This window comes from Ambystoma mexicanum, chromosome 1p, assembly GCF_040938575.1.
Source record: "Ambystoma mexicanum isolate Mex_15411 chromosome 1p, UKY_AmexF1_1, whole genome shotgun sequence".
Taxonomy (NCBI): domain Eukaryota; kingdom Metazoa; phylum Chordata; class Amphibia; order Caudata; family Ambystomatidae; genus Ambystoma; species Ambystoma mexicanum.
The window spans coordinates 1,276,641,803-1,276,669,375 of NC_090921.1; the positions used below are offsets into that span (position 1 = coordinate 1,276,641,803).

Here is a 27,573-nt window from a genome sequence, read left to right on the forward strand (position 1 = left end):
ATTTTTCTTCGACATACAGGACCATCGTGCCACACATCGTTCTGCGCCATTTACCATGTTCCTGGTTTTTATCGTTTCGAGGTGTTCATAAAAAGCTATGGTGACAGGCCATCCATGCCGGGTACCTTTCAGAACCGTAAAGTAGCTGGATGGAACTGTGCCCAGTCTCATCAAGGATTGCAGTCCATCGGAGCAAGCCTGCCTCCCTGCAATGAAACAGGCAGGAAAGCCAAACCTCGACACTGTTGGCCACAGGAATCCCCAGGTCACCCAATTAAGTGCCTTTTCAATGTCAATAAACATGCAGGAATCTTGATAAATGCCACTGTATGTAGAGATCCTATCTTCATCAACACCCGAGCCTCCACATGGAAAGACATGATCACGTTCCACAGTACTGCATAGGTCTTATTTCTATCCAAAAGCAACGGACCCCATTCTTTGCCAAAAGCTGATTGAAAATCAACATGGGCACAATGCCTCAAACCTTTCTGTAGGATATACTTCTGAAATCAAATAACCGGTGCAGCCATGCATCTCAACAGTCGTGCTCTATTGCAGAGTAATTCCTTCAAAATCCTGCTTGAACGGCCTGCACAATTTAATTCTGTTTCCACCCGGTGTCAGTGCTATGTTACACGGTGGCGTAACGGGGATCCCTGCAGCCCCCGTGGTGCGTGGGGGGGGGCCATGCCCAGCGATGGGGGGGGGGGGCAGCGGTGGTGGGGGGGCCCTCAGCAGGGCTTGCAGAGGGCCCTCACATTTTGTGTTACACCAGTGGCTCTGTACTAACAGTCCTACAACATGCCTTCCTGTGGTGTCTGTCCTGCTGAGATGTATAAAAGGTGTAGCAATTTTGATTGGTAAATAATGGTTGCATACAACAATGTTCTATGTTAAGCAATTTTTGGAAAAATTCATATTCACATTCATCACTTTCTCGAATTGGTGGCGTCTCCATTCTCTTCACAGTTCTTCGTCGTTCTTCTGGTTATCTTCCTCCTGGAAGTTGTTGGCATGCTCCTCTTCATCACATTGCGGGACAAGGTAAATTCCACCCAACCCCTATATTCCATTCTCCCAAAAGAATGTAAAGATTTTCTGGCAAATGTTGTTTAAGGGTCGACCCCTCAGGTATGAGAAGGACTGATGCAGGTATGGCTTTGAAGCTTTAACCAGAGCTGTGTGTTTTTTGGGAGGTGTGACGGAAGGGTTTGTGATCCATGCCACGGCCCTCCACCTCTAGTTACTGCCCCTCTCATAGACATCATGGAGACTTAGTCAAGCAGCAGTGCACGCTCTGTCCCAGAGAGGTGGGCAGGATTCCTCGCCCCCTTGAGGCACTGTGACTTCGCACTTGAAAAGACACTAGTTCTCCTGGCGGTGACTGTCCTAAGTTAAATACTCTATTTCCTTACCCTACTTACATAGAAAGGAAGGCAGCTGCCTAACCTATGTGTAACAATAGAAAAGGGTATCGGGAAACATTATCCCCACCAATAATATCACCATATATGGTCGTGGGGTAAGACCATAGGCAATATTATTAGTGTGGATCATTTATGGGGTTAATGGGACCGGGAGTTACGGGGATGTCCCCCACTCCCTTTAAAAAAAATATGGGGATTGCAGGGGTGTCCCCCGCAGGTTCCATGGTTTAATATCGCCGCACAAATATGGCGGTATTCTTGTCTGGCGATGTTTTTGCAGGGATATTAACACATGGAACCTAGAAAACTCGGTCAGGTCTACGACCGCAATGGTTTTTATGTAGTCCAAGTGTACGCTATTTGTACACGTTGATCAAATGTAACATGTAATATACATGTACACGATTAGAGGTTTTAGAAAACCGTAGTAGCCAAGTCTTAAGGATAGTTAATGCCCCCTCCCTTCATCCAAGTACGGAAGCAGTGAACCATGCGTGCACATATGCCTTCAAATCTGACCGCATTATACAGTGTGAATCGACACTGCACACAGGCATGTCTGCCGAACCTACCTACAGTGAATGTCTCAAAGGTAATACCTTTTAAGGGAAATGGCAACATTTAAGCAAGGAAGAAATGCTAATGTGTGAATAACTTTACTTGGGAAATTTATGCTGGATTCAGAGTTTCTGTGGCGTATGTTCTCACCGTGGCAGAAAATCCACTACTGTAAGAAACCCACTACTGTAAGTGCAGGCATGCTGCAAGCGCATTAGCAAAGCTGTTTGCCTGTACGACTGTTGGAATGTTAAGGCCTTCTGGTCAGGGCTGGGGTGCATTGAGCCCACTGAAGTAGTGAGGAGTTCTTCTGTTCACGGTAGAGGTGAGAAAGGCCCGCCCTAATTTCTGGCAATTTCTTTGCAGTTTCACAAGTATGCAGAGGTCGATTTGAAGGCCTCTCTCCAATTCTATGACCAGGAAGGGAACCAGGGACTCACCAATGCCTGGGACCTGGTGCAGATTGAGGTGAGTACAACTCAATCCCATTTGTCACTCCTGGTCACCTCGACTACACCTTCTTCTCCACTGAACTCAATTGCAATCTCCCTGGTCTTCACTCTCTCACTGGCACCCCATCCACCAACACCTACTGCCTAGCCATTTTCAACTTGCGCTGGTCCAATCATCCTCTTCCTGCTATTCATCCTGTACACTCTGTTGCTCCAGTGCATTCTGTTTCCTGCTACCGAGAATCCCAGTTTCCCTGCTCCTCGTTGTACTCTATAGCATTCTTGGTCTGCTCTCCTGGTTAAACTTATCCTCCCCAAAATCCCACTAGTTCCCTTGCATGCCCTCTGCTTCCCTGAGGGCAGGGCAGGGTTCCTCATTGAGCGTTCTGTGTTTAACATGAACACATTTCCTTCCTTTGACTCTACTAGTAACTGACGGCCCCTTGTCCAGTAGCTTGGCTTCCACTCCTCCACTCTCACCAGCTGCTTTATAGTTCCTTGCCAAATGACCAACATTCCACACTGTTCTATCTGCTGAGAGGATGGAAGTGAGCCCAATCCCCACTACTCTTGAAGACTTGCTGAATTGAGATTCCACTGTAGGTCAGCTGGTGGGTAACCTGATGTCTCCCACCTTGATATTGTGCTCCCTAATGTTTGACCTATCCGCATAATATGTTCTTCCCTTCAGTTGCCCCTTCTTGATGTTATCGATTACTGTCCCCTGTTGTGGGCTATTTCTCTACCACTAATCTCTAGTTAAGCCTAATCGGTACCTACCATTCTGGCCTTCTCTCCCTCTCATTCACCTGAAAGGTGTAAAACTGGTGGTGGAATACCTGTGTGCGTTCTATCATTGCATCATTTAGCTAACTCCCCTCCTGATAGGGTACCCTGTCTTTTACCGCCCTATTAAATCTCTCAATTATGCCACTAGCTTGAGAGTGGTACAGAGCAGTGGACGAGTGTTCAACACTCAGCTTGCTGAAAATAATCTCCATTTCCCTGGACACTAGCTGTGTCCCGTTTTCCGGTGCTACCGGGGTGGGATTGCCTTTCATTACAAATAGCTCCTCTAGGATGTTTATAAATCTGTTTGTTGTCCTTTCCTCCTTGAACCTGACCTCAGGCCAAGGGGAGATGTAATGTATCCCTACTAGGCAACACCTTGTTTCACTGGGCAAAATGATAAAGTGCTCAATGAAGTGTAAAGCTACATTCCTGAATGGCCTCAGAGGAACTTTGACCGGTTTGTAGGGGGTTGCGCAAGTGCAAACGACTTTGACACTCTTTTGGCACTCACAGCAGCTCCTCACAAAACAGTGCACATCCAGGTCAATGCCAGGCCACCACTAGAGCTGTGTGACCAAACCTGTTGTACCTGCAATACCTGGATACTCTGAAAGAGTGTTCTCTGTGATCTACCGATGTACTCTTTCTATGGCGCCACTTTTCTCCACCTGCCATAGAAGGTTTGCATCAATACTGAGATTGTCAGTGTGACCGGAAATCTTCCAGATTTTTTTACATTTTAGGGTCTCTAGTAAGTGGATTCAGCCATGAAAGCCACATCTGCTCAACAATCTCCTTTCAGACAGTGCTCCGTGTTTTACAAACTGGTGTTGGTGCGGTCGTGCCCAGATGAGGTGCATATCTGAACTTACAAACAGCCATATTCAAGACACCACTTGTATACTTTCTGCTGGACATCAGTAATTGGTATGGCAACAACTGTTAGTCCACAAAGTGCCAAACATAAAAGTATGCACGGAAATAGGCGTACACAAACTGTTTCTCATGTAGATTCTACAAGCGTAATTGGTGTGCAGGACACCCTTTTACATCATACTGCTGTCTATTGACACATCTCACCTTATTTTTCCAGTAGTATAGGTTGAAGGAAAATCTAGTGTGAAATTGCAAACCGTCTGCTAAAGTTAAATTAATCTTTAGCAACACTGGGGTGACACTTAAGTGTCACAGACGATTTGTTCACTAAAAAGTGTAAACACGATTTTGGATGCCAAATCTGCTAACGTGGTAGAGGTCTTTAATTCTGAAAGAACATAACTTCAAGAAGATGCCCTGCAAATCATTTCTACATGGTGTTCATAGAGCCAACATTTTGTTAATTTTCACATTGGCCATTTCTGGTATAAAAACGGGAATCCCTTTAAAAGTAAGCACACTGTTTCAATTATAGATAACTGTACTGCCCAAAGGCCTGGGGTCAGATTTAATTGGTAAAAATAAATAAGAAGCCATATCTGTATTTTGATATGGTGGCCGATGGAAAGCTACAGTTATATTGACCTAAACCAGTTGATGTAATGTTATTGTCAGCCTGGTTTCTACTGTCGGAGTTTGTGTACCAGCCTGTCTGTGCGGGGCCTCCCTTACAACAGGATATCAAACCCAGCCCTAGAGCCTTCCTTTGTTCAAGCCAGGGAAATATTGGTCACCTTCCCGGAGAACAGGATATGCCCTCAAGGGGTGAGGCGTAGTCCAGGGCTTCAAAGGACAAGCTCTGCCAGCAAGAGGGAAGCCACACCACTGGAGTCCCATTTGATGGAGCAGACATGCAAGGAGAAGGGGAGAGTCATAGTAGACAAGAGAGTAGTGAACGCCCAGAGAATGCTTCCACCATATTTGGCTTTCTTAGGCCACTCGCATGCCCTCTGATCCTTCCTCACTTCTAGCCGACAAAGCATTCTGAGACGGACATCGCCAGACCATGACACTGATCACAGCAGTCAGTATTGGATTCTTATTCAAGGCTTGAAATCGACCAATCCTATGTTAGACAGTATATAAAGGTATGTGTCATGAAAGGAGGTTCATGGAAGATGTGGTCCCGGTGGAAACTCCGCTAGTCCTGTTTTTACCTCTCTGCAACTATGAATCTCTTCCCCTTTAAATGCAGGGAAGCCACGCCCCCTCAGTGCGTTGCAACTGTGTTGCGGTTTCCTCGCTCTCTGGATCTCTCGTAGTTCCAGCTTTCCTTCGTTTCTTCCTAAAGCCCTCCGTAGCGTTCCTTCCAGAGCTATTCCTTCTGCCTATCTGTCTACTGTTGTTTCCCTTTTCCTCACGCAGCATTTCTAGGATTTCGGTCTTTGTTTACTTTCACTTTCAGTCGCGGAGCTCGCCGCCTTTTTTACTCTGCTTCATTCTTTCCCTTTGTTTCCCTTACTTTCCTTACAGGCGTTCCCAGGTGTTCTGATCACTTAGCTCCCGTTTCGGTGTCTTCTTTCTACGGGTAAGAAGTTTCCTATTACAGGGGTTTCTCTTTTTACACGTTGGTTCGGTGACCGTTAGCGCTAATTCCACTAAATTTCCTCTTCCTGTTTCTGGTACTCTTTCGCCCACCATTCTTTCTTCAGAACTACAATTCCCAGTCTGCAGTGTCTATTCTTCGTCCGCTGGATCTCCATCATTCTTTTTGGATCTGGATTACAGAAAGAACAGTTACTTTCAACGTACCTGATTTATCCAAATCATCCTACGGGATCGGACAAGCCATATCCTTCACACCTTCTTGCCATTCCATCTATAGGGGTTTTTTGTGCCACAGGCTTTTTCCCCTCCGTGGTCTGCACAGGGGGATTGTCATTTCTGTCTGTGACTGTTACTCAGCACGACAATTGTGGCGAGCTCCCGGAACAGACCTTACCTCTTCACAAAAAAAGGAACGCCTGATCTCTCGGCGACGACTCTTTCCGGATCCGACCTCTCCTCCGGCGAATCGGACCTCGATGCACAGGTGAGCCCCACTTTTGATGACAGTTTGCAACGCCGAAAGATGGCTACGGCAGAACAGGTCCAGGAGTTGCTGAACGCTGTTCAGACCCTGTCTATGGAAGTGCAGGGAGTTAAGGCTGAAAATGCAACTCTTCGCCAGATAGTAGCTGCCAGAGAAGCCCACCAGACTGATCTTCCACCCTTGTCTCTAGCAGTTGGGAAGTTTGATGGAGCACCCAAGAGAGTCAAGGAGTTCCTGGATGCCTGTATGGTATATTTCACATTTAGGCCGGCTACCTACGCTTCGGATCGCACCAGAGTGGGGTTTCTCGTCTCTAACATGATTGGAAATGCCCTAGCATGGGCCACCCCATTGGTTACATCCAATAATCCGATTCTACAAGACTACCACGCCTTCACTACACTTTTCCGACAGACTTTTGAGAGACAAGAGATCGGAATTGCTGCCGGCGAAGCCTTGTTTGATATTAAACAGGGTACAATGGATCTTTTGTCATATATCTCAAGTTTCAAACGGCTAGCTGCAGAAGTAGATTGGCCTGAACCTGTCCAATATACAGCGTTCAGACGGGGCTTGCATGAGGATCTGAAAGACGAATTGGCGCGAGTACCCAGACCTACTACTTTGGCTGATCTTTTTACGCTGGTACTTCAAATCGAATACAGGATGTCGGAGCGTAGATCCGAGAAGAAGAAGAGCCGAAACCCAGTGTTACCTGTATCCGGATCTCCTTCATCCCTACCACAATCATCAAACCGTACTGGTGACGAACCGATGCAAGTCGGCACGGCCAGGGGACCTTTGTCATCTACAGAACGAAGCCGACGCCGGGACAAGGGTCTATGTCTTTACTGCGCCTCTGATTCTCACCTGTTGAGGGATTGTCCTGAAGTGCCTCCACGGCGTCGGGGAAACGACGGACCCCGGTTTTAGAAGGAGCCACTTACCGGGGTTCAGTCAAAGGCTCACCTTGTGCACAAACTTCAGGAGAGGACTCTCGCCTCATGGTTCTTCAAGCAACAATATCCAAGAAGAATCAACAAAAAAAAAAAAAAGTCTTAGCCCTTATTGACAGTGGAGCTGCAGGAAACTTCATTGATATCCATTGGGCCAAACAAGAAGGCATCCATCTTGTTGATAAACCGGAAGAACAGAAGGTAGAAGGTGTGGATGGCCGTCCGTTAAGTTCTGGACCCATAGTTCAGGCTGCAATGGACCTTCAGCTTTGTATCTCTCATCATCACGAAACTCTCACTTTTGATGTTATAAGAGCAGCCCACTTCCCAATCATTCTGGGAATTCCGTGGCTTCGCAGACACAACCCGACGATCAACTGGTCTCTTAACACCCTGAAATTTGAATCTGAATACTGTGATCAACGATGCGGAGTATTCCGAAGCGAAGTTTTTAACAAGACAAAAGAAGCTGTGGTGACCTTTCCGTCCTTATCATCAGATTCATTTTCAGTCCATCATATTCATTCTATCTTCCAAGAGTTTGTAGACGTATTCGAAGACAAGTTACCTAAGACTTTGCCTCCACACAGACCCGAAGACTGTGCAATAGAAATTCTGCCTGGCTCTTCGGTCCCATTCGGGCGTATGTTTTCATTAACCATTCCTGAAAAACAAGCACTAAGAGAGTATTTAGACCAAAATCTTCAAAACGGCCTCATACGACCATCTAAGTCTCCAGCTGGGGCGTCCTTATTTTTCATTTCCAAGAAAGATTCGAAAGAGTTACGTCCTTGTATTGATTATAGGGGCCTGAATAAAATCACAGTAAAGGACCGCTACCCAATGCCCCTCATAAGGGATATATTGGAAGCCGTAGAAGGATCTCGTGTGTTCAGCAAACTAGACCTCAGGGGTGCCTACCACCTTCTCAGGATTAAAGAAGGGGACGAATGGAAGACGGCGTTCCGTACTCCTTTTGGATTGTATGAATACCGGGTGATGCCCTTTGGCCTAGTCAACGCCCCGGCAGCCTTTCAGAGGTTTATGGATCACCTTTTCGCTGACCTTCTGTTTATCTCAGTTATCATATATTTAGATGACATTCTGGTTTTTTCGCGAAACCCTCGCCAACATCAGGCTCATCTCATGGAGGTCATGCAGCGTTTGAGACGTCATCAGCTGTTAGCAAAACCGGAGAAATGTCTCATTGCAGTATCCTCAGTACCCTATCTAGGTTTTATACTATCCGAACAAGGAGTTGAGATGGATCCCAAGAAGGTTTCCGCAATTCTTGCCTGGCCCTCTCCTTGCAATGTAAAAGAGGTACAAGCCTTTTTAGGTCTTTCCAATTTTTACAGGAGATTTATCGCCAACTTCTCAGAGCGGGTACTACCTATCACAGCCTTGTTAAAGAAAGATGTTCGGTTCGAATGGAATTCTTTAGCAGAACAGACATTCTGCGGGCTTAAGCAAGCCTTTTGTTCTGCACCCATCCTGAAACAACCTGATCAGAGTCGACCTTTTATCGTGGAGACTGATGCCTCTGCGGGAGCCCTAGGAGCTGTGCTTAAGCAAGAACATAATGGAGTGGAACATCCGATCGCATACCTCTCTCGCACTCTATGTCCCAGCGAGATCAACTACTCAGTAATCGAAAAGGAATTGTTGGCCATTAAACAAGCCTGCACTGAATGGAGACATCTTCTCCAAGGATCAAAACATCAGTTCGAGATACGCACTGATCACAGTAATCTCAAGGTGCTTCAAAACATGGAGTGCAGGAATTCCCGCCAAGCCAGATGGGCGTACTTCTTTGCCCAATATGATTTTTACATAACATACCTTCCAGGAAGTAAGAATATCCTAGCCGATAGTTTATCTCGCAGTCCTAATTCCTTCAATAATCCACCTTTTGAAGGCGAGGTGTTGTTTCCCAAAGTCCGTTTTATACAGGTCATTTCGAAATTCTTGATAGACGTCAAGAAAGCCTCTCCAGAAGCCCTACTGCCGCTTCCTAGAAGTCTATCAAGCCAATTAACTACCAAAGAAGATCTATGGTTTTACCAGGGAAGACTTTTCATTCCAGATGCTAGGTTACGAACACAAATCCTTCATTGGGGTCACGATTCCATGATAGCGGGACATAGGGGTGTCACCGCCACATCCGAACTCATAAGTCGGATGTTCTGGTGGCCGAAGATGTTTACTGACATCAAACTTTATGTTCTTTCCTGCCCTATCTGTGCCAGAAGTAAGGGATCCACATCTAAACCGGCGGGTTTGTTACATCAACCAAGACTACCTTTGACGCCATGGTCTCATGTCTCTACTGATTTTGTGGTGGATCTTCCCAGGTCAAAGGGATTCACAGCGATCATGGTCACAATCGACAGTTTCAGCAAGATGTGTCATTTTTCTCCCTTAAAAGGGATTCCATCTGCTCCCGAAATGGCACAAGTATTTTTGAGAGACGTGGTACGTCTCCATGGTCTACCAGAAACAATCCTGTCAGACAGAGGTTCGCAATTTACCTCAGCATTTTGGAAGACGTTATGCGCTCTTTTAGGAGTAGAAAGAGCTCTTACTTCCGGATACCATCCTCAGTCCAATGGCCAAACGGAGCGACTCAACGCAACCATGGAACAATATCTGCGTTGTTTCGCCAATGAACAACAGGACAATTGGGCATCTCTCCTCTCCATGGCAGAATTTTCGTACAATAACACTGTTCATTCGGCTATCAAGATGTCGCCGTTTTTTTGTGTTTTTGGCCGTCATCCTCGTTCTTTCCCTTTGAGTAACATCCCCGGTTCTTCTATTCCCTCGGTGGACTCCCTTCTTGATGACATTGCTAGGATACAAAAGCATTCCATCACTAATTTACAGGAGAGTCGTCTCCGATATAAGCTCCAAGCAAATGCTCACCGCACTCAGACTCCAGGATGGCAAGTGGGAGATAAGGTATGGCTATCAACAAAATACTTACCTAGATGGACTCGTCCTTCCAAGTTCAGCCCCAGGTTTTTGGGTCCCTTCTCCATTACGGCCCGCATCAATCCGGTGGCTTTTCGGCTGAGACTGCCTTCTCAGCTAGGCAGAGTTCACCCAGTCTTTCATTCCTCCTTGCTAAAGACCTATCTCCCGGATCCCCACCATCGGAAGAAGGTCTTTAAATTGCAAGGGAAGAAACCGGAGCCAGAAGTCTGAGGTGGAACGTATTCTGGATTCTCGCTACCACAGAGGTAGACTACAGTACCTGGTCCATTGGAAAGGATATTCTCACGCGGAAGACTCTTGGGAACCTGTCACCAACATTTCCGCTCCCAGATGTCTAAGACGGTTCTATGCCCTTCACCCGGGTAAACCCGGGCCCGTCCCCCCAAGAAGGGGACATACTGTCATGAAAGGAGGTTCATGGAAGATGTGGTCCCGGTGGAAACTCCGCTAGTCCTGTTTTTACCTCTCTGCAACTATGAATCTCTTCCCCTTTAAATGCAGGGAAGCCACGCCCCCTCAGTGCGTTGCAACTGTGTTGCGGTTTCCTCGCTCTCTGGATCTCTCGTAGTTCCAGCTTTCCTTCGTTTCTTCCTAAAGCCCTCCGTAGCGTTCCTTCCAGAGCTATTCCTTCTGCCTATCTGTCTACTGTTGTTTCCCTTTTCCTCACGCAGCATTTCTAGGATTTCGGTCTTTGTTTACTTTCACTTTCAGTCGCGGAGCTCGCCGCCTTTTTTACTCTGCTTCATTCTTTCCCTTTGTTTCCCTTACTTTCCTTACAGGCGTTCCCAGGTGTTCTGATCACTTAGCTCCCGTTTCGGTGTCTTCTTTCTACGGGTAAGAAGTTTCCTATTACAGGGGTTTCTCTTTTTACACGTTGGTTCGGTGACCGTTAGCGCTAATTCCACTAAATTTCCTCTTCCTGTTTCTGGTACTCTTTCGCCCACCATTCTTTCTTCAGAACTACAATTCCCAGTCTGCAGTGTCTATTCTTCGTCCGCTGGATCTCCATCATTCTTTTTGGATCTGGATTACAGAAAGAACAGTTACTTTCAACGTACCTGATTTATCCAAATCATCCTACGGGATCGGACAAGCCATATCCTTCACACCTTCTTGCCATTCCATCTATAGGGGTTTTTTGTGCCACAGGCTTTTTCCCCTCCGTGGTCTGCACAGGGGGATTGTCATTTCTGTCTGTGACTGTTACTCAGCACGACAATTGTGGCGAGCTCCCGGAACAGACCTTACCTCTTCACAAAAAAAGGAACGCCTGATCTCTCGGCGACGACTCTTTCCGGATCCGACCTCTCCTCCGGCGAATCGGACCTCGATGCACAGGTGAGCCCCACTTTTGATGACAGTATGAGACCCCCCCTTTAATTTCTGTAGCCTTCAGAAGAAGGATTTTGCTGGAACTTTATTGGGGTACAATCTGCTCAAGATCATCTGCTATAAAGATGAAGATAGACGTCCAGGAAAGGAACAAGACGTTCCCCTCAACCATCCGAGAGGACCATTTGGGGTGACCACCGTTTTGGGCAAGGCCTGCCTGCTTCCTGAACACTGGTGACCAGCACTCTGTGCTCTTTAAGTTCTCTCTGGTAGCCTTTCCAACTTGGAAGGGCAGAGTAAGGACTTAACGTATCCTTTGAGACCAAGAACTGGTTGTCATAGCAACCCAGTGACAAAGGAACAGCTCTAGCCGACATGTACATGCCCTGCATGTCTTCGTGCCAAGTGCTGTTGCCGTTTGGTGAACCGCGTCATGTGTTGGACCCAGTCGACCCGCTTACCAACCGGATGCCAATTGCTGCTTCTGAAAGCTCCCAGACTCTCGGATGAATGCCTTTGAGCCCAAAGAAAGAGACTGCACGGTATCGGAAGTGGTTCTGTCCCCCTGGCCTGGATTTGACATGCCTAGCGACATTCTTTACATTTCTAAAAGACATGTACTTTGAACTTGAACATTAATATGGAGAATATTGCCTTTCTACCCCAGTCTTCAGACCCAGAGTGTTCCTTTCATACAAAGGTCTGCACATTCTGTACCTTCCTTTACACGAGTGGGATATTAGTGTTTTATTAGCGTGCTTATTAAAGACGATTTTTTTAAAGAACCTTGATTGGGCATTTCTTTTGTTTTGATATCAAAGTACTATTGTCGTTTGGCAAATTTGTTGGTGGCTCACACCCCTCTTGAAGAGCGTAGCCTGCCCTTGTCCCCACGCTACGTTCAAGAGGTGTACCATTCAGGATGTGTCTGTTTCACCTTTACGACTGAGATCGCTGCTGGTTTTGTAGTAGTGTGGCGCAGAGTAGGAATTATCATCATGCTTATCCCTCTACTCCTGCAGAGCACTAGTTATTTTGTCAGTCGGCAATCGGGCAGAGGGTCTCACTGGGTCTTTCACAGCCTTCATGGTGGGCCACCCCATAGCTTCCTACGCTTTGGCGGCTCTGAGCGTGGAAGCTTCCCTCTATTTTAAGGATCACTCTCCCTTAATAAACGATTTCCCCAATAAATTACAACCCCATGAATCACATATGAAGACTTCACTGTCGTTCCTCCCCTTGTCTACCACCGACTGCACAGACAGTCGGGATAAGCAATCCGTCACCACGTTGGCGGTCGCCTTGTTCTCAAGGACACACCTGTACTCTGTCAATCCCGAGGCTATGGGGGCCAAGCATGGAGAGACCTGCGCTCCACCCACTTTGAGTACTTGTATAGGGGGTTGTGGTCTGTTTTTAATGTAAACGTGGTACCCCATCGAAAAACACCGAAAAGGTTCTAAACCCCACGCACAGGCCTGCGCCTCATGCTCAGTCACAGAGTAATATTTCCCAGCTTGGTTTGAGAGCGTGCTGCTGCAAAATTGATCCTGTCCCTTCTGTACCTGGAAGAGAACAGCTCCCAAGCCCTTAACTCTTATATAGACTGTGTGGAGTCAAAATGGCTCAGGATGTGTGCATGTAGTATGTTTAGTTTGACATGCGCAACAGCTCCTTTTGTTCTGGGCCCCATTGAAAAGCAACCCCTTTCTTAGGTGGCCTGCACGGTACAACGTCCTTTCATCATGGGATGTTTTTTTGCAGGGTTTTTTACCGCAAATTTTTCAATGAAAAAAAAAACATCTCATTTGTTTGGGGGGGCAATATATTTCTGAGGCTTGTGGAATCTGCTTAAATCACATGCTGTGCATAGGCCGACATCTAGTGGAAGCTGCGGAGTATTACAGTTTGTTTTTCGAAACTCGAAAATGGGCGTCGACACAAGGCGTGCCAGTAATACTATCCCTAGTGTGACGTCCACTGTACCCAAGATCCCTCACGCGTGTAGGATCCTCAGATTGTTTTTTTCCGCCATACTGGTCGGAAGCATTTTGCGGAGTCCCCTGGCCTCTTAGCCATACTTTTGCTAAAATATTGATTAATTGACATCCTTCCCCATCCCAACGTCGAACTTCGACACTCGACGCCGGCTGGAGAAGAAATCGACCGTCGGCTGCTGCACGACGGATTTGGGCCTCGGCCCGGGCCTTGGAAGGCCTCTGGCCTCGGCCCTGCAAGTAGGGAGAGTGGGGGGTTGGACATACTCTACACTCTTGGTATATAGGTACACCTTATACATTTGCTACACTTAACAGCCCGCTGCCTCAAGGTGCGTATGGAGGGTACCCCTTTTCAATTCTGCCCCAAGTGCAATCGCAAATACCCTTGGGTCGACAGGCACGCCACATGCAATCTCTGCTTGCCGAGGGACCACCCCGAAGCGAACTGCAGAGCGTGTAGTAGGTTTAAACCTAAGACACTTAAGGACCATTCGACGAAGCGTTAGGCCCACCACGCCAGGCAGGCGGCCATGGCAGCGGAGGGCGCCTTCAGCGATGGCCGCGACGCCGTGCTTTCGGACGGCGAGGGCATTACGTCGTTGAAAGACAGCCGAGCGCAGGTCCCCGACCTGGGAAGGTCGTCCGACAGGGCGGCTATGGGGAAGAGCCCCGGCGACACAGGCGCTTCACACACCACCCACACTAAACACACGAAGTCCAACCGAGACTCGACGACGTCGAGTGCTCGGAAAGAGGCACAAACAGAACGGTCTGAATCGGTGTCCTCTGGGCATTCGAGATCGCCGCATGACTCCAGGCAATCATCCACTCTTGCCAAGAGTGCCTCGCTCCCTAGGCTAACAGAAGTTCGATCGTCGGAAGACGAAGACGACTTCCACCCCCAAGCCGCACTCCAGGAGTCAGAGCCCGCAGACAAGATTAGCGCGGCCCCACGTTCGAAGGACAGGGACTCTACCCCCGATCCTCGACGCCAGGCGTCGAAAACCTCGGAGCCACAAAGGGACAGGGAAAACACTTTTCCACTCATGGGGAGGGGGGAAAACAGCAGAAGAAGCAGCCTCTGCACTCTTCCACACCTGTGAAACACTCCACTCCTCCTAAACAGGCAGACAAGACCAGGTCTGCTGATATTTCAAAAAGCAGCAAATCTACTCAAGATAAATCTCCAAAACTTTCTGAGAGAGTCATTCCCAGTTCCAAAAAATGGTCCAGTGATGACATAGATAGGGTCATGTCAAGGATGTCTTCTTTGGCTGACTTTTACGATAAAACTCCAGACCATTTCCTTTCATATGATCCACAAGGGGCTACACCCTCAGGCTCTAATGATCCTATCCGCCTGAGTAAGAAGCCCCGGTTTGAGACACCGATGAGGTCTACAGACCCCTTCGAGGTACAACCATACTCATGGCCATACTCACTGTATCAAGGAGAGACTTCCTTTGGTGAGGACCAAGATTTTGGCATTGTAGAAGAGCAAACCGGGACGGGCTACTATGGGGACGATGAGGACCAAGAAGAGGAAGAGGAAGACCCTGAAACCTACAGAGTAGATTCCCTGGTAGAAAAGGAAGCCCCGGTTACCGACTTCCCTCTTGAATGAGGTTCTCGCACGTGCAGCAGAACATTTCCATATTGACACCCACGGTGTCCAGGAGGAGAGGGACTTTGCAGAGGAGTTAGTGGGAGAAAGGAGGCCTGTTGCCCAGACCATCCCTATCCTCAAGTCTATTCAGCGAAGAATAGACCCGTCCCTGGTGAACCCATACCTCACCAGAGTAGTCAATCCCAGAGTTGAAAAACTTTTCAGGGCAGCCCAGTCTGACCCTCTCTATATAAGAGGACATCTGAAGCCAGACTCCCTAGTTGTCACTAACACTCGTAAGAGGGCTGGAACACCCTTGTCATCGTCCGAAGCTCCTCCAGACAAGGAGAGCAAAAAACTATATGGTTTCGGCAAGAAAGTAGCCTCAACGTCCGCCTATCAGGCAAGGATTGCAAACTCCACCACCCTGTTGGCCAGCTACAACTGCCATCAGTGGGAAGAAGTCGCGGCACTCATAGCCTCTGCACCAGAACCCTTAAAGGGCCAGTTAGCTCGGATTTCCGCAGAGGGTAGAGCCGTGTCTGGTTGCATTTTAAAAGCAACCTTTGACGCCGCGGACAACGCAGGCAGATTGATAGCAGAAGGTACTGTTATCAAGAGACATGCGAGGTTACGGCAGTCTGGTTTTAAGGCAGAAACCCAGGCATCATTGTTGGACAAACCGGTGGAAGCCGATCTGTTGTTTGGTAAGGCGGTCGAGGACGCACTGAAGAATGCCAAGGACGAATACGAGACACTCAAGTCCCTTGGCCAGTTAACCAATAAACCCCCTAACCAGAGAGGGAATAGTAATTTTCGTCGCCAACGCGGCTAAAATTCCCAGAGAGGATCTAACTATTCCCAGGGGCAGGGTACACAGTGGAACAACAGCCAACAGTCTACCCAGGGTTACGGCAGGGGTAATAGGAGAGGACGTGGTAAAGGCAGAGGCAGCCCCAGCAAGGGAGGCGGCACGCCTCCACCAAAACAGTGACGCTCAGTTCAGGGTCCATTCTCACGCAACCCCAGTAGGGGGACGCATTTCCAACTTCACCCAATCTTGGGAAGGGATCACATCAGACAGATGGGTGCTGTCAACAGTATCCACAGAGTACTGTATAGAACTACTGCACCGTCCCCGGAACCATCCTCCACGACAAAGAGTACACGCTTTAGAACATCAGAAGATTCTCCTCGAGGAGATTGCCATTCTGCTAGCAAAGGACGCGATATAACGCGTCCCGGGACACAAGGTAAACAAGGGTATTTATTCAACTTACTTCCTTGTGCCAAAAAAAGATTTGACAATGCGCCCAGTATTGGACTTACGGCCTGCCAACAAGTATGTCAAGCCCCAAAAGGTTCGTATGACTACGCTACAAGAGGTAATCCCCCTCCTAAAAAAGGGGGATTACATGGCAACCTTGGATATGAAAGATGCCTATTTTCATATTTCCATGTTCCCAGCGCACAGAAGGTACTTGCGCTTCAAGGTGGACAGTCGGCACTACCAATTCAAGGTACTGCCCTTCGGGATAGCTTCGGCACCAAGGGTATTCATCAAGGTACTGGCGGTGGCGGCTGCATACCTACGCAGGGAGGCAATCCCGGTGTACCCTTATCTGGACGACTGGCTCATAACGGGGGAAACCCCAGTAATTTGCAGGACAAACATTCAAAGGACTATCGACCTCCTCCACGAATTGGGCTTCTCAATCAACGAGAAAAAGTCAAGCCTGGTGCCAAGCACCTCCAAACAGTTCCTAGGAGCAATCCTAGATACTCAAGAGGGGTTGACCTTTCCTTCAGAGGAAAGAATTCGGAATATACTACTGCAAATTCCGCAATATCAGTCCGGTCACCAAATAACGGTACGCAAAGCAATGCGTTTACTGGGCATGATGGCGTCATGTATTTACCTGGTCCCCCACGCGCACCTGCGCCCCATGCAGGAATGGTTGGCGAAACAGTGATCTCAGGCAAGTGGTCAGTGGGCCGATCTAGTGGTCGTTTCGCCAACACTAGTACAAAGCCTTCACTGGTGGACAAGAGAGAATCTTGCACAGGGAAAACCCTTTTACGATCCCGAAGTACAGGCAGTAGTCACTACCGATGCATGTCTGATGGGGTGGGGAGCTCACCATCTCCACCACACAGCTCAGGGTCTCTGGTCTCCCTCAGTGGCCAAGAACCACATCAACCTGCTAGAGCTTCTGGCAGTATTCAGGCGCTTCAAACGTTCGAGCCCCACCTACTAAACCTGTCAGTGCAAATCCGGACGGACAGCACAACAGCCATGTTCTACCTGAACAAGCAAGGAGGGACTCGTTCGCCAAATCTGTCCAAGCTTGCCCAGAAAATCTGGATATGGGCACTCAGACTGAACATCTTCCTGTCATCACAACATGTTCCAGGGGAGCTCAATTCCCTAGCGGATGCTCTGAGCAGAGACTCCCTCCCAGAGAACACGGGTTCTACACAGAGAGGTCGTAGAAGATATCTTCTCTCAGTGGGGTTTCCCCACTATGGACTTATTCGCCACAAGCGAAAACAGACAATGCCCAGGATTTGCATCCAGGTTCCCCCAACCAGACTCCCAGGGGAACGCCCTGTGGATGAACTGGTCAGGGATGTTTGCGTACGCTTTTCCACCAACTCCTCTCATCAGGAAGGTGGTGAACAAGATGAACAGAGAGTCGATGACGCTCGTCCTAGTTGCTCCCATGTGGGCAAGACAACCGTGGTTCCCACACCTACGCAGGATGGCGGTGTGCGAGCCCATCAAACTTCCAGCCTGGTACAACCTACTGTCCCAGCACCAAGGTCAAACAGTGCATCAGCAACCCAACTCAATGAACCTGGCAGCATGGCTCCTGAGGTCATAGAGTTTGGACATCTCAATTTACCACAGAGGTGTATGGACATCCTAAAGGAATCTAGGAAACCAAACACAAGGCACTGTTACTTTGACAAGTGGAAGAGATTCGTTATCTGGTGCCAGAGTAGACAAATCAACCCAGTTGATTGCACTCCTTCCACTATTGTTACATACATGCTCCACCTGCTAGATGCAGGATTGGTTTTTAACTCACTGAAAGTACACCTGGCAGCCCTGTCGGCATACACCACTTCCCATAACAAGGTCTCGTGGTGGAAAGTACCAGTAGTTAAAGCCTTCATGGAAGGAGTAAAGAGACTTCACCCTCCTATTTAAAACCCACCACCAGGGTGGGACCTTAATGTTGTGCTATCTAAGCTCATGGGCCCCCCTTTCGAGCCCATGCATAAAAGCAGTCTCAGACACCTGACTTATAAAATGGCCTTCTTCGTAGCTATTACTTCTATAAGAAGGGTCAGTGATATTCAGGCTCTATCAGTGCAGGATCCCTTCTTTACTGTCCATAAAGACAAACTGGTTTTACGCACACACCCTAGGTTCTCACCCAAGTTTATATCTAAATTCCACGTAAACCAGTCCATCGAGCTTCCGGCTTTCTTCCAGGACCCTCAAAGCTCGGCTGAGGTGAAACTACACACCCTAGATGTGCATAGGGCGGTCCTCTACTATGTAAATCAAACCAGACCGCTAAGGAAAACAGATCAACTGTTTGTCTCCGTAGCTACAGGCAGAGAGGGGGATCGCGTCTCTAAAGGTGCCATCTCGAAGTGGATTATTAACTGTATCCAGCTGTGTTACTCACTCTCTGAAAGACCTCTGCCTTTCACGCCAAGAGCCCACTCTACTAGAGGCATTGGGGCCACTCTGGCTTTCATTGCAAATGTACCCCTTGACACCATTTGCAAAGCAGCTACTTGGAGCTCTATTCACACTTTTACTCAGCATTACTGCATTGACACCCATTCCAAAGCAGATACACAAGTGGGACAAGCGGTTCTAAGACACTTATTTGCTCATGGCCCTTCTCACATCCCACCTCCTTCTTCAGGTACTGCTTGCTAATCTATGCACAGCATGTGATCTAAGCAGATTCCACAAGCCTCAGAAGGGATACATTACTCACCGTAATCGTATTTCTGATGCTTGTATCTGCTTAGATTCACATGCGACCCACCCTTCCTCCCCTCTGAGAGAAGGCGCATGGTTGCTTGTAGTCTTACCTTTCTATCTATCTGCTTGGATTATCTGTACTCACGCTACTCCTCATGCTACCTCATGTCAGAAAAAATACAATCTGAGGATCCTAGATGCGTGAGGGATCTTGGGTACAGTGGACGTCACACAAGGGATAGTATTACTGGCACGCCCTGTGTCGACGCCCATTTTCGAGTTTCGAAAAACAAACTGTAATACTCTGTAGCTTCCACTAGATGTCGGCCTATGCACAGCATGTGAATCTAAGCAGATGCAAGCATCAGAAATACGATTACTGTGAGTAATGTATCCCATATATATATATATATATATATATATATATATATATATATATATATATATATATATATATAGTGGGTGTTTGGGAATAGATCAAAAATGAAAAGGAATGGGGGTTTGAGGGGGATCCCCCCAAAAATAATTTTAAAAATCATCCCGTGATGAATGACATGGAACCCGGCCTGCACATCGATTCGACCATACTAGAAAAGTTCTTGACAAATTAGATAGAGTACTAAGATACACCCAAAAAAGGAAGAACTCCCTCCTTGCTTGTGTGTCTTTGCCCCTTTTATGGCCCTCACCAGATTTTTTTTTTGGTTTCAGTCCACCTTTGTCAGGGGAGTTGCCACTCCACCTCATTGATTTCAAATCAACATTTCTCGATCTTCAGGTTCTTAAGACTGCACAGAACAATGTTGTGCTTGGCCGCAGTTTCAGTGCATATCATCCTGAATTAATAAAAGATTAGGGAGGCCCCTAAATATTTGTCTCATCAGGCGCTGAAACACAAATGCCTCCAGAACGGTATCGGGTAATAATGTCCCCATACATAATGTCCCCATACATAATGTCGCCGGGAAAAGCCATTGGCGACATTATATATGGTGACATTATGTATGGGGACGGGTTGCAGGGATGTCCGCTGCACCCCATGTAAAAAAGAAACAAATTTGGGGAGTTGCGGGGGTGTTCCCCACATGTTCAATGTAATAATGTCTGTGCAAGGAGACATTTTTGCAGTGTCATTATTACATGGAACCTCCAGAACTACGCCAAGTGGCTTCCTGTTGAAGTGGCTGCACCCAGTGCTCAAGATAAGATTTCGAAGTGGGAGTATTCTACTCCCAATACTTTTTTTAAGTTGGGAGTAAAATTATTTTTATAGAGTAAAAAGGTAAGTCACATTCCCAATGGGAGTATTTTATGAGCGAGTAAACTATGTTTTAGCTTTAAAACAACAATATTTTAACAATCATTTTTTTCCGCTAATTATTGATGCACATTAGTAGATACGTGTTAGCCTCTTCGAATCGGGCTGTAACAATAGTAGTTTCTTCCTGTCCCACTACTGGGCTAAACATATCCATGGAGCTGTGTGGGCAAAAGGAGGGAGGCAAGCTTAGATGTGTCAGTTTCCTTTTTTTGTGAGTATTTGTACTGCCTGTTTTCCTTTTTTTGGTGTATTTGACAATTTTTAGGGAGTAAAATTGTCTGATACGCCCCTTATGTCTAGGACTGTCTGCATCTTTGTCTTGTAATTGAGGTGGAGTTAAGAATGATTGCTTCTTCTGTGTGTTTCTCGCCTCACTTTGGGCTTATGGGCCGAGACTATCTGCCTGATTCATGGAATTATGTGCGTGAAAAACGCAGATTTTGCACCTTTCTGCCCTAAAATCCCTATACTTCAAACTGGGATTTTCAGGCAGAAAGGCGCGCAAATCTGCGTTTTTCACGCAAATAATTCCATGAATCAGCCAACAAATCTTGATCTGGCGTTTCCTCCATTTTGGATTCCATTCTCTTCTTCCTACCACACTCTAGTTCTACCTGTGCAGGACCCAGCTATCCTGTTTCCTCAGCGTGTGAATTGGGTGTTGGAAACACTCCTTGTGGGATTTTAAAACCCTTCGATTATGCAGAGAAAACTGTTGCTGCGAATTTGAAAGTGAGAGAACTTTCTCCCAGGAGACAATGAGGCATAACTGACTATCGCAGGCAGAATAACCCAGTCGGGAAGCCACAAAGTTGCAAAATTGTATTAAACTAATGTATCCCGAGTGTGTTTCTGGATTGAAAGCAATTTATTTCATACCTCAGGCTGGATTGTAACAATAGCAGAAACAATTCAATAATGTGAATGAAATTGACTATGGTTAATGTGAAGCATTTATTTTTCCTTTCTAGGATGTTGGGGATGCCCCGAGAGAACTTCGGGCTCTCTCAGTTGGGGAGGGTCGTTGTTACCCTTAGGCGACCTGCCATGGGGCTGGGGAGGCACAAGGGTATCCTCATTGCCCAGCACTAACTTCCTGTGATTATGCCCAGCCCTGTGACAGGGACCAAGGGAGGGTGATCAGTACATCATCCGATACTGCCCCTGGGACCATCATGCACCTGCATCTGTGAGGCATCAGGACCCCTGGGTGGTTTAAAAAACCCCAGGAAGCAGACTTCAACACACTTCCCACCCCCTCTCTTGTAAGACCCAAGGAACTTGTAAATATTAGACGCTGCAATTTAGAAGACCACATAACTTCACATTGAATCATATTATAATAAGCCCCACAGACTATTGATCGCTGTCCTCTGTAATATTGGTAATAATTGCATTAACTGCTCTACTAAGAAACTTGATTAGATCATTATCAACAAAATCCAAAAGCTTTGATTAAGGTTGTCTTTCTATTGTTGATACTGACATTTTGGTGAAGTGATTCCTTCATTTATGTTGGTAATTTGTATGTGAACTGTTGTAGTGTTATAGGTTCTTTGCATATCAGAAATACTCCTTGTATTAATTGATTGAATGGCTTTCTCTTGAATATGTTCCCTCACGGAAGCCGCTCATCTTGGGGCAGCCTCATCATAGAAGAGGTTAAAGGGAAGGGCGAGCATTGTTTTGTGCACTCCACCTATTGCTTCCATAATCTTGCCATTTTCTGCCTAGTTCCACTGCTGTGGAGTGGGGAATTACACGGATTGGGAAGTAATTTTGAAGGAACACAGCGTCCCTAAATCCTGCTGCCGGGAAGTCACGGAGCGCTGCACGTCAGACAGCGATGTCTGGTGGAAGGATGTGAGTATCGCACTGTGTTTGGACAGGCCAAGACACAAAAACGTAGGCTATCACGCAACTACTCATTGTTACTAAAACATTGGCTGTTACGCAAGAACTGATTGTCATTCCGGTACTCCCTGCCACACAAGGACTGTCAATTTGTCAAATCAACTGACGGTCAAACCAGCATTTAATTCCAAATGATCTGTTGCTGTCACATAAACATTAACTTTTATTGAATTGAAGCACTGACTGTCACTGGAGCACTCCCATTTATGAAGGCTGTCTGTGACTAGTTCACTGAGTCGCTTATGCAATGGCTGTGTCGCAAGGCTCTTCCTGTCGCACTCTGCACTGACTGTGGTAAATGCCACTGTCGGGTAACGCCCTCTTCACTGCACTGACTGTCGCATGCTTTGGTTGTCGCACAAACCTTGGAGTGTGGCATACCACGCTGACTGTCACATACTGGGCCAGCCTGCACATTGCAATTATTGTCGCATGCATAACTCGCTGAAGTACATTGTGCTAACTATTGCACATAGTGCTTTGGGTGTTGCACACAACAACGACCACAATACACTACTCTACCACCATGTCATGCACCCCACCACTTTACATACTAGACTGAGCATTGCACCCTCCTCTGATGATTGCAACCAGCACACACTATTGCTCCGTGCTCAGACTGTCACAACAATACCCTATGCTTTGTTTAACTTACACATCCCTTAATTTGGTTCCCAGCTCTGCATTTCACACACAGGCTGTCTCAGTGCAGTGTGTGACGGACAGGATTGCCTTCCACTGCAATTGCTCGACACAAACTGTCTGGCACTGCACTGGCTTGTGCCCACTGCTATTGCACCCAGCAGTTGAATGCTCCATAGTTTGACATGGCCAGATTTTGGGGGATTGTGTACACACAGGGGTACTAGGGCCTGCTTTCCTTATAGTGACACCCGCACCCTCTTCTTCACTCTCCACAGCCCTGTTATATGAAGGTTCAGAAGTACGTCAGCGATAACATCTCTTTTGTGTGGATCTTCGCAGCATGTATCATCGTCATACAGGTGAGGGGACAATGTGTGTGTGTGGGGTGTGTGATTTTTCTCTTGTGGGCTAATGGCTGCATGCCATTTTGATTCCAGGTGATGGGTATGTATAATTCAATCCCGGGGAGATAGAAGTGTGTGATTGTGTCAGAGGGTGATGGGGGTGGGGGTGGGGGGCGGTGTATGTCTGAAATTCTGTGTTGGGTGTGTCTTTGGTTCTGTGTTTGGTATATGGATGTGGCTCGGTCCTAGGACACTTACTGTACGATTCTGTTCTATGGGGATGGTTGAGTGATCCTAAAGTGGGGAAATCGGTGTCTCATTCTGTCTTGGGGTAAGGGATGTTTGTAATTTTGGCCCTGGGTGATGTGGATTTGATTCAAGTTGGTTTGCTGAATTCTGATCTGGGGTGAAGTTAATGTCAGGTGTATAGTTATTGAACTACATAGAACCCTTTTCATCTAGCCTGTATATGTATCAAAAGCATTGGCAGTGTTTCAGCCTACCTGTATGATTTGTTATGGCCTTATTCGGGAAGCTGACATGCAGGTGGGAATTTTCTAAGAGGAGGCAACACTCTGGAAACCAGGGATCATTCCTACAATATGTGGGTTGCTACTTTTCTGGTATAGGACTGCTCAGTCCGAATGCTAAACTCTGTTACCTGGCATATTCTGTAGTCGAGGGAACAACAGACAACTTGATACTCTGGCAGTATGGGGAAACAAGGTTTATTTTCAACAATTGTATGCCCAGTACCTTGGGTGGACTGGCTATACAATTGGGGGACAATCGAAGAATGCAAGAATGAGCAATTCCAGCCTGCTTGAGAACTGTACTAAGTGTTTCCCTCTCTTCCCTTATGATATACCTCCTTGCAGTCGGATACGTCCCTCAGTCTGTGGGGCTTGATGTATCCCCTGCACTTCTTCCGTGTCTTGATCGCCTGGTAGGACTGTTGGCCTCCTAGCTGGTTCCTCCACCTCTCAGGGCTCATTGCTCAGACTTCCCAGATCTGAATGAAGGAGCACTAAACCTCCCTACACCTGCATATGGCGGGGCACTGGTACCACACTGTCTTTGGCAAACACAGTCGGAGACTCTGTAAACACTGTATTGGTTGGTGTCTGGTCAAGCAGGTGTTTTATAGCCTGGATCTCTCCTCGTCTATCTGCCTGTGTACCCTCCACTTGGGTAGTCACTTCTCTCCTAGTACCTCTTTGCTGCCCTGCAATCACTGGGCCCTTTTTACTTCCACTTCAATCTGGCTTGCGAGATAAACACTCCACTGAGACTGCACTCATCTGTCTCAAACTTTCTCTTGGATGCTCATGCTCCAAACTCTCTTCTGCATGCCTCCTTTTCAGCCTCAGTGCCGCTTTCAACATTGTCAACCACTCCTTTCTCTGCCTCACTCTTCAGGACTTGGGGGTTTTGCAAATCTACTCTGGTCTGGATCGCCTCCTACCTGGAGGATCGATCCTTTACAATCTCTTGGAACTGGCAAACCTCTGACCCTACCCCTCTCCCGGTTTGGGTCCCCCAGGAATCAGTCCTGAGACCTTTGCTCTTCATCCTCTAGACATATGCTCTTGGGAGAAGTATCCTGTCTTTTGGTATGCAAGATCAACTTTTGCTGATCACACTCAAATAGTTTGCTCCTTTCTCTCCTTCGCCCCAGCCATCTCAGGACAGATTCCCAACGGTATCACTGTACTTCATCACTGGACTGCTCTGTGCTGCCTCATGCTGAACTCTTCAAAAACAAAGTCCTCTTTCTACCGGCTTCCAATGCCATCCCTCCCCTCTCATATCTCCTTCCCGCCTGACCTTCTTGCTCCCCTGCCCAAGGCTTGTAAACTTGGGGTCCTCTTTGATAGTGACCTCCAACTGCAGCAATCCATCACTACCACTCTTTCTGCTGTTCATATTAAACTCCTCAACAATGGGGAAAATTCATCCTTTTCTTACTAGCCCCTCTAATCTCCAACCTCATCAACCTCATGTGCAGCAAACGTGCTCCTCAAGCCACTAATCATTGGCCTTCTTCTCAACTCCTTCCTCCCTCTGGGAGTAAGTTCTCAACTTTGCTACTCGCACACTCTACAACCTACCCAGATCCTCCCCTACTTCTTCCTATTGAGAACATGCTTTTTGGCTCTCCATGCACAGCCAGTCTTTTCAAGTTCCTTCTTCTAGTCTACAAAGCTATCATGGCCTTGCTCCTCAGTACCTGTCTGACTATATCTTAGTTTATTCACTATCTTGTTCCCTCTATTCTTCCTCTGCACTTAACCTCATCGTCCCCTTGCTTCTGCTCTCTGACCCTACTCGCCTGTTCCACTGGATACCGCTGCCCATCACAATCAAAGCCAACCCAACCGTAGACTCTCCAAAGCGCAGCTTAAACGTCCCTTTCTTACCAAAGTGGGAGCTCCCCCTGCACTCTCCCCATCCTCCCCTCCTGACCCACCCCTCCCCTCAGTAACGCTTAATAATGTAATTTTGTATATGTATATAGTACTGCTCTTTAGTTTGGTATCCCTACATATTATCCCCACCAAAAATATCGCCGTACACATGGTCGTTTGTCTTGCCATAGGAGATATTTTGGGGGGGGTTAATTTGTGGGAGGGGAGATTGCAGGGGTGTCCCCTGCAGGGTCCATGGCTCAATTCTGCTGCAAAAATATGGCGATATCTTTGTATCGCCATATTTTTGCGGGGATATTAAGACATGGAACCTTTAGTTTGAAGCACTTGCCGCCTTAGCTCAATGCTACCTTTGTAAGTCACCTGTCTTCGTATATATATTTGTTTCTGTTTATTTTGTTTTGTCCCTGGTTTATTTCCCACAATTCCACACCTTCATAAACTGGTTCACCACTTGTTCTCATCGTTCTTCGTGGCAACGCCTCTGCCATCTGTAAATGTGTTATTGTACGTAATTAACATCCCTGTTTTTCAGATACGTACAAATGCAAGATACTTGCCCCTGTAACTTCCAACTCTCTCTCCTTCAGTCTTCTTATTCCTCACAATTTGTTTTTGTACCCGTGACTTTGTGCCACCCTCCTTGCCTCTCACCATCTGCTTCTCTCTCCTCTTCTCTGAATGTTGTTCCTCGCTTGCACTCCTCCACTCCTTCCGGCCCCCTTTCCTCTCTTTCCTCATGCCACCTTAATGTCTTTCTTCCAACCTCCTTTGCTCAGGGTGCAGGCACTTGTTAAAGGTGCAGGATTCGCCCGCAGATTTGCAAAGCCGAGTTGTTGACTGCGACGCATGCTTTCGTCTTATGACTGCTATTTTTCGCCCACCTGTGTGCGTTCCGCGGACAAGGAGGACCACCATCTTGAATTAAGCACAAGGGCTAAGGGAGGAGGGATTACAGGTTACATTTTGGGAGATGTGATATACCCCTTTGTAGAGGGTTCGGCAACCTTTTATAAATGGGGGATAAACACCTGTCGTTAGTGGTTCCAGAGTTCAGGGGTTACGTTGCAGGGGAAAGGATGCTTAAGGTAGTTCCCTGCCTTCCATTCTCAGTCAATGTATGTATCCCTTTAACCCCATTTGGCGGTTCGCCCCTAGCAGGCCCTGGGATTCTTCCTCCCCTGCTCTCCATCCCTGCCACGCCCTTTCGGTTCCCTAGGGTGAAGTCATGGGATATTTCTGCTGAGGCTATTGATCGACTGGAGAGTCTAGGGGAGGATGATGATGACAGGTTATTTATACTGCGCTTAATGCCCAGAGGTTTCTAAGCGCGGACCCGGGGATCGAACCTGTGTTGCTCTGTGTCGTCTTGCTTCCAAGGCGATCACGTTGCCCCTGAGCTATCCTCCCCTTTGCCGCCTCCTAGCCATACGCCACGGATCAGGAGATGGCCGTATGGTCACACCAAGGTCCTCACCCAGCTTAAAATATGGGACGTTGACACGCATACCACCACACGCTCTGGAGGACTCCACCATATGCCAACTCACCAAAAGTAGGAAACGAGTGCCATTTCTGGATAGTAAGAACATACTCTACAGTGAAAGCGCAAACGTGGCGGAATGAGGTGCATTGCAAAACGCTCTAATATATAAATAAGTGTTTCTTCTCAGGAAATGCTCTAAAAATCGTGCATTAAATCCATACCAAAAGAGTGACCAGTTACTCAGTTCTGTGACTTTCATTAGATTGCCAATTCCACTCTTTGTTGCCAAGTATTTTGATGAATGACAATTATGCTAAAAAATGTAGTATTATTT

General features: G+C 47.2%; 1 protein-coding gene across 2 annotated transcripts in view; it reads left to right on the plus strand.

Moving 5' to 3' along the window:
* Positions 1-27,573, plus strand: part of LOC138452876 (tetraspanin-4-like) — a 312,157-nt gene that overhangs the window by 215,196 nt on the left and 69,388 nt on the right. For both annotated transcript variants that reach the window (XM_069605227.1, XM_069605228.1), the window contains 4 exons: positions 973-1,047; positions 2,355-2,456; positions 22,156-22,284; positions 23,256-23,339. In XM_069605227.1, the coding sequence (XP_069461328.1) occupies positions 973-1,047; positions 2,355-2,456; positions 22,156-22,284; positions 23,256-23,339 (390 nt within the window). The remainder of the gene's footprint in view (positions 1-972; positions 1,048-2,354; positions 2,457-22,155; positions 22,285-23,255; positions 23,340-27,573) is intronic.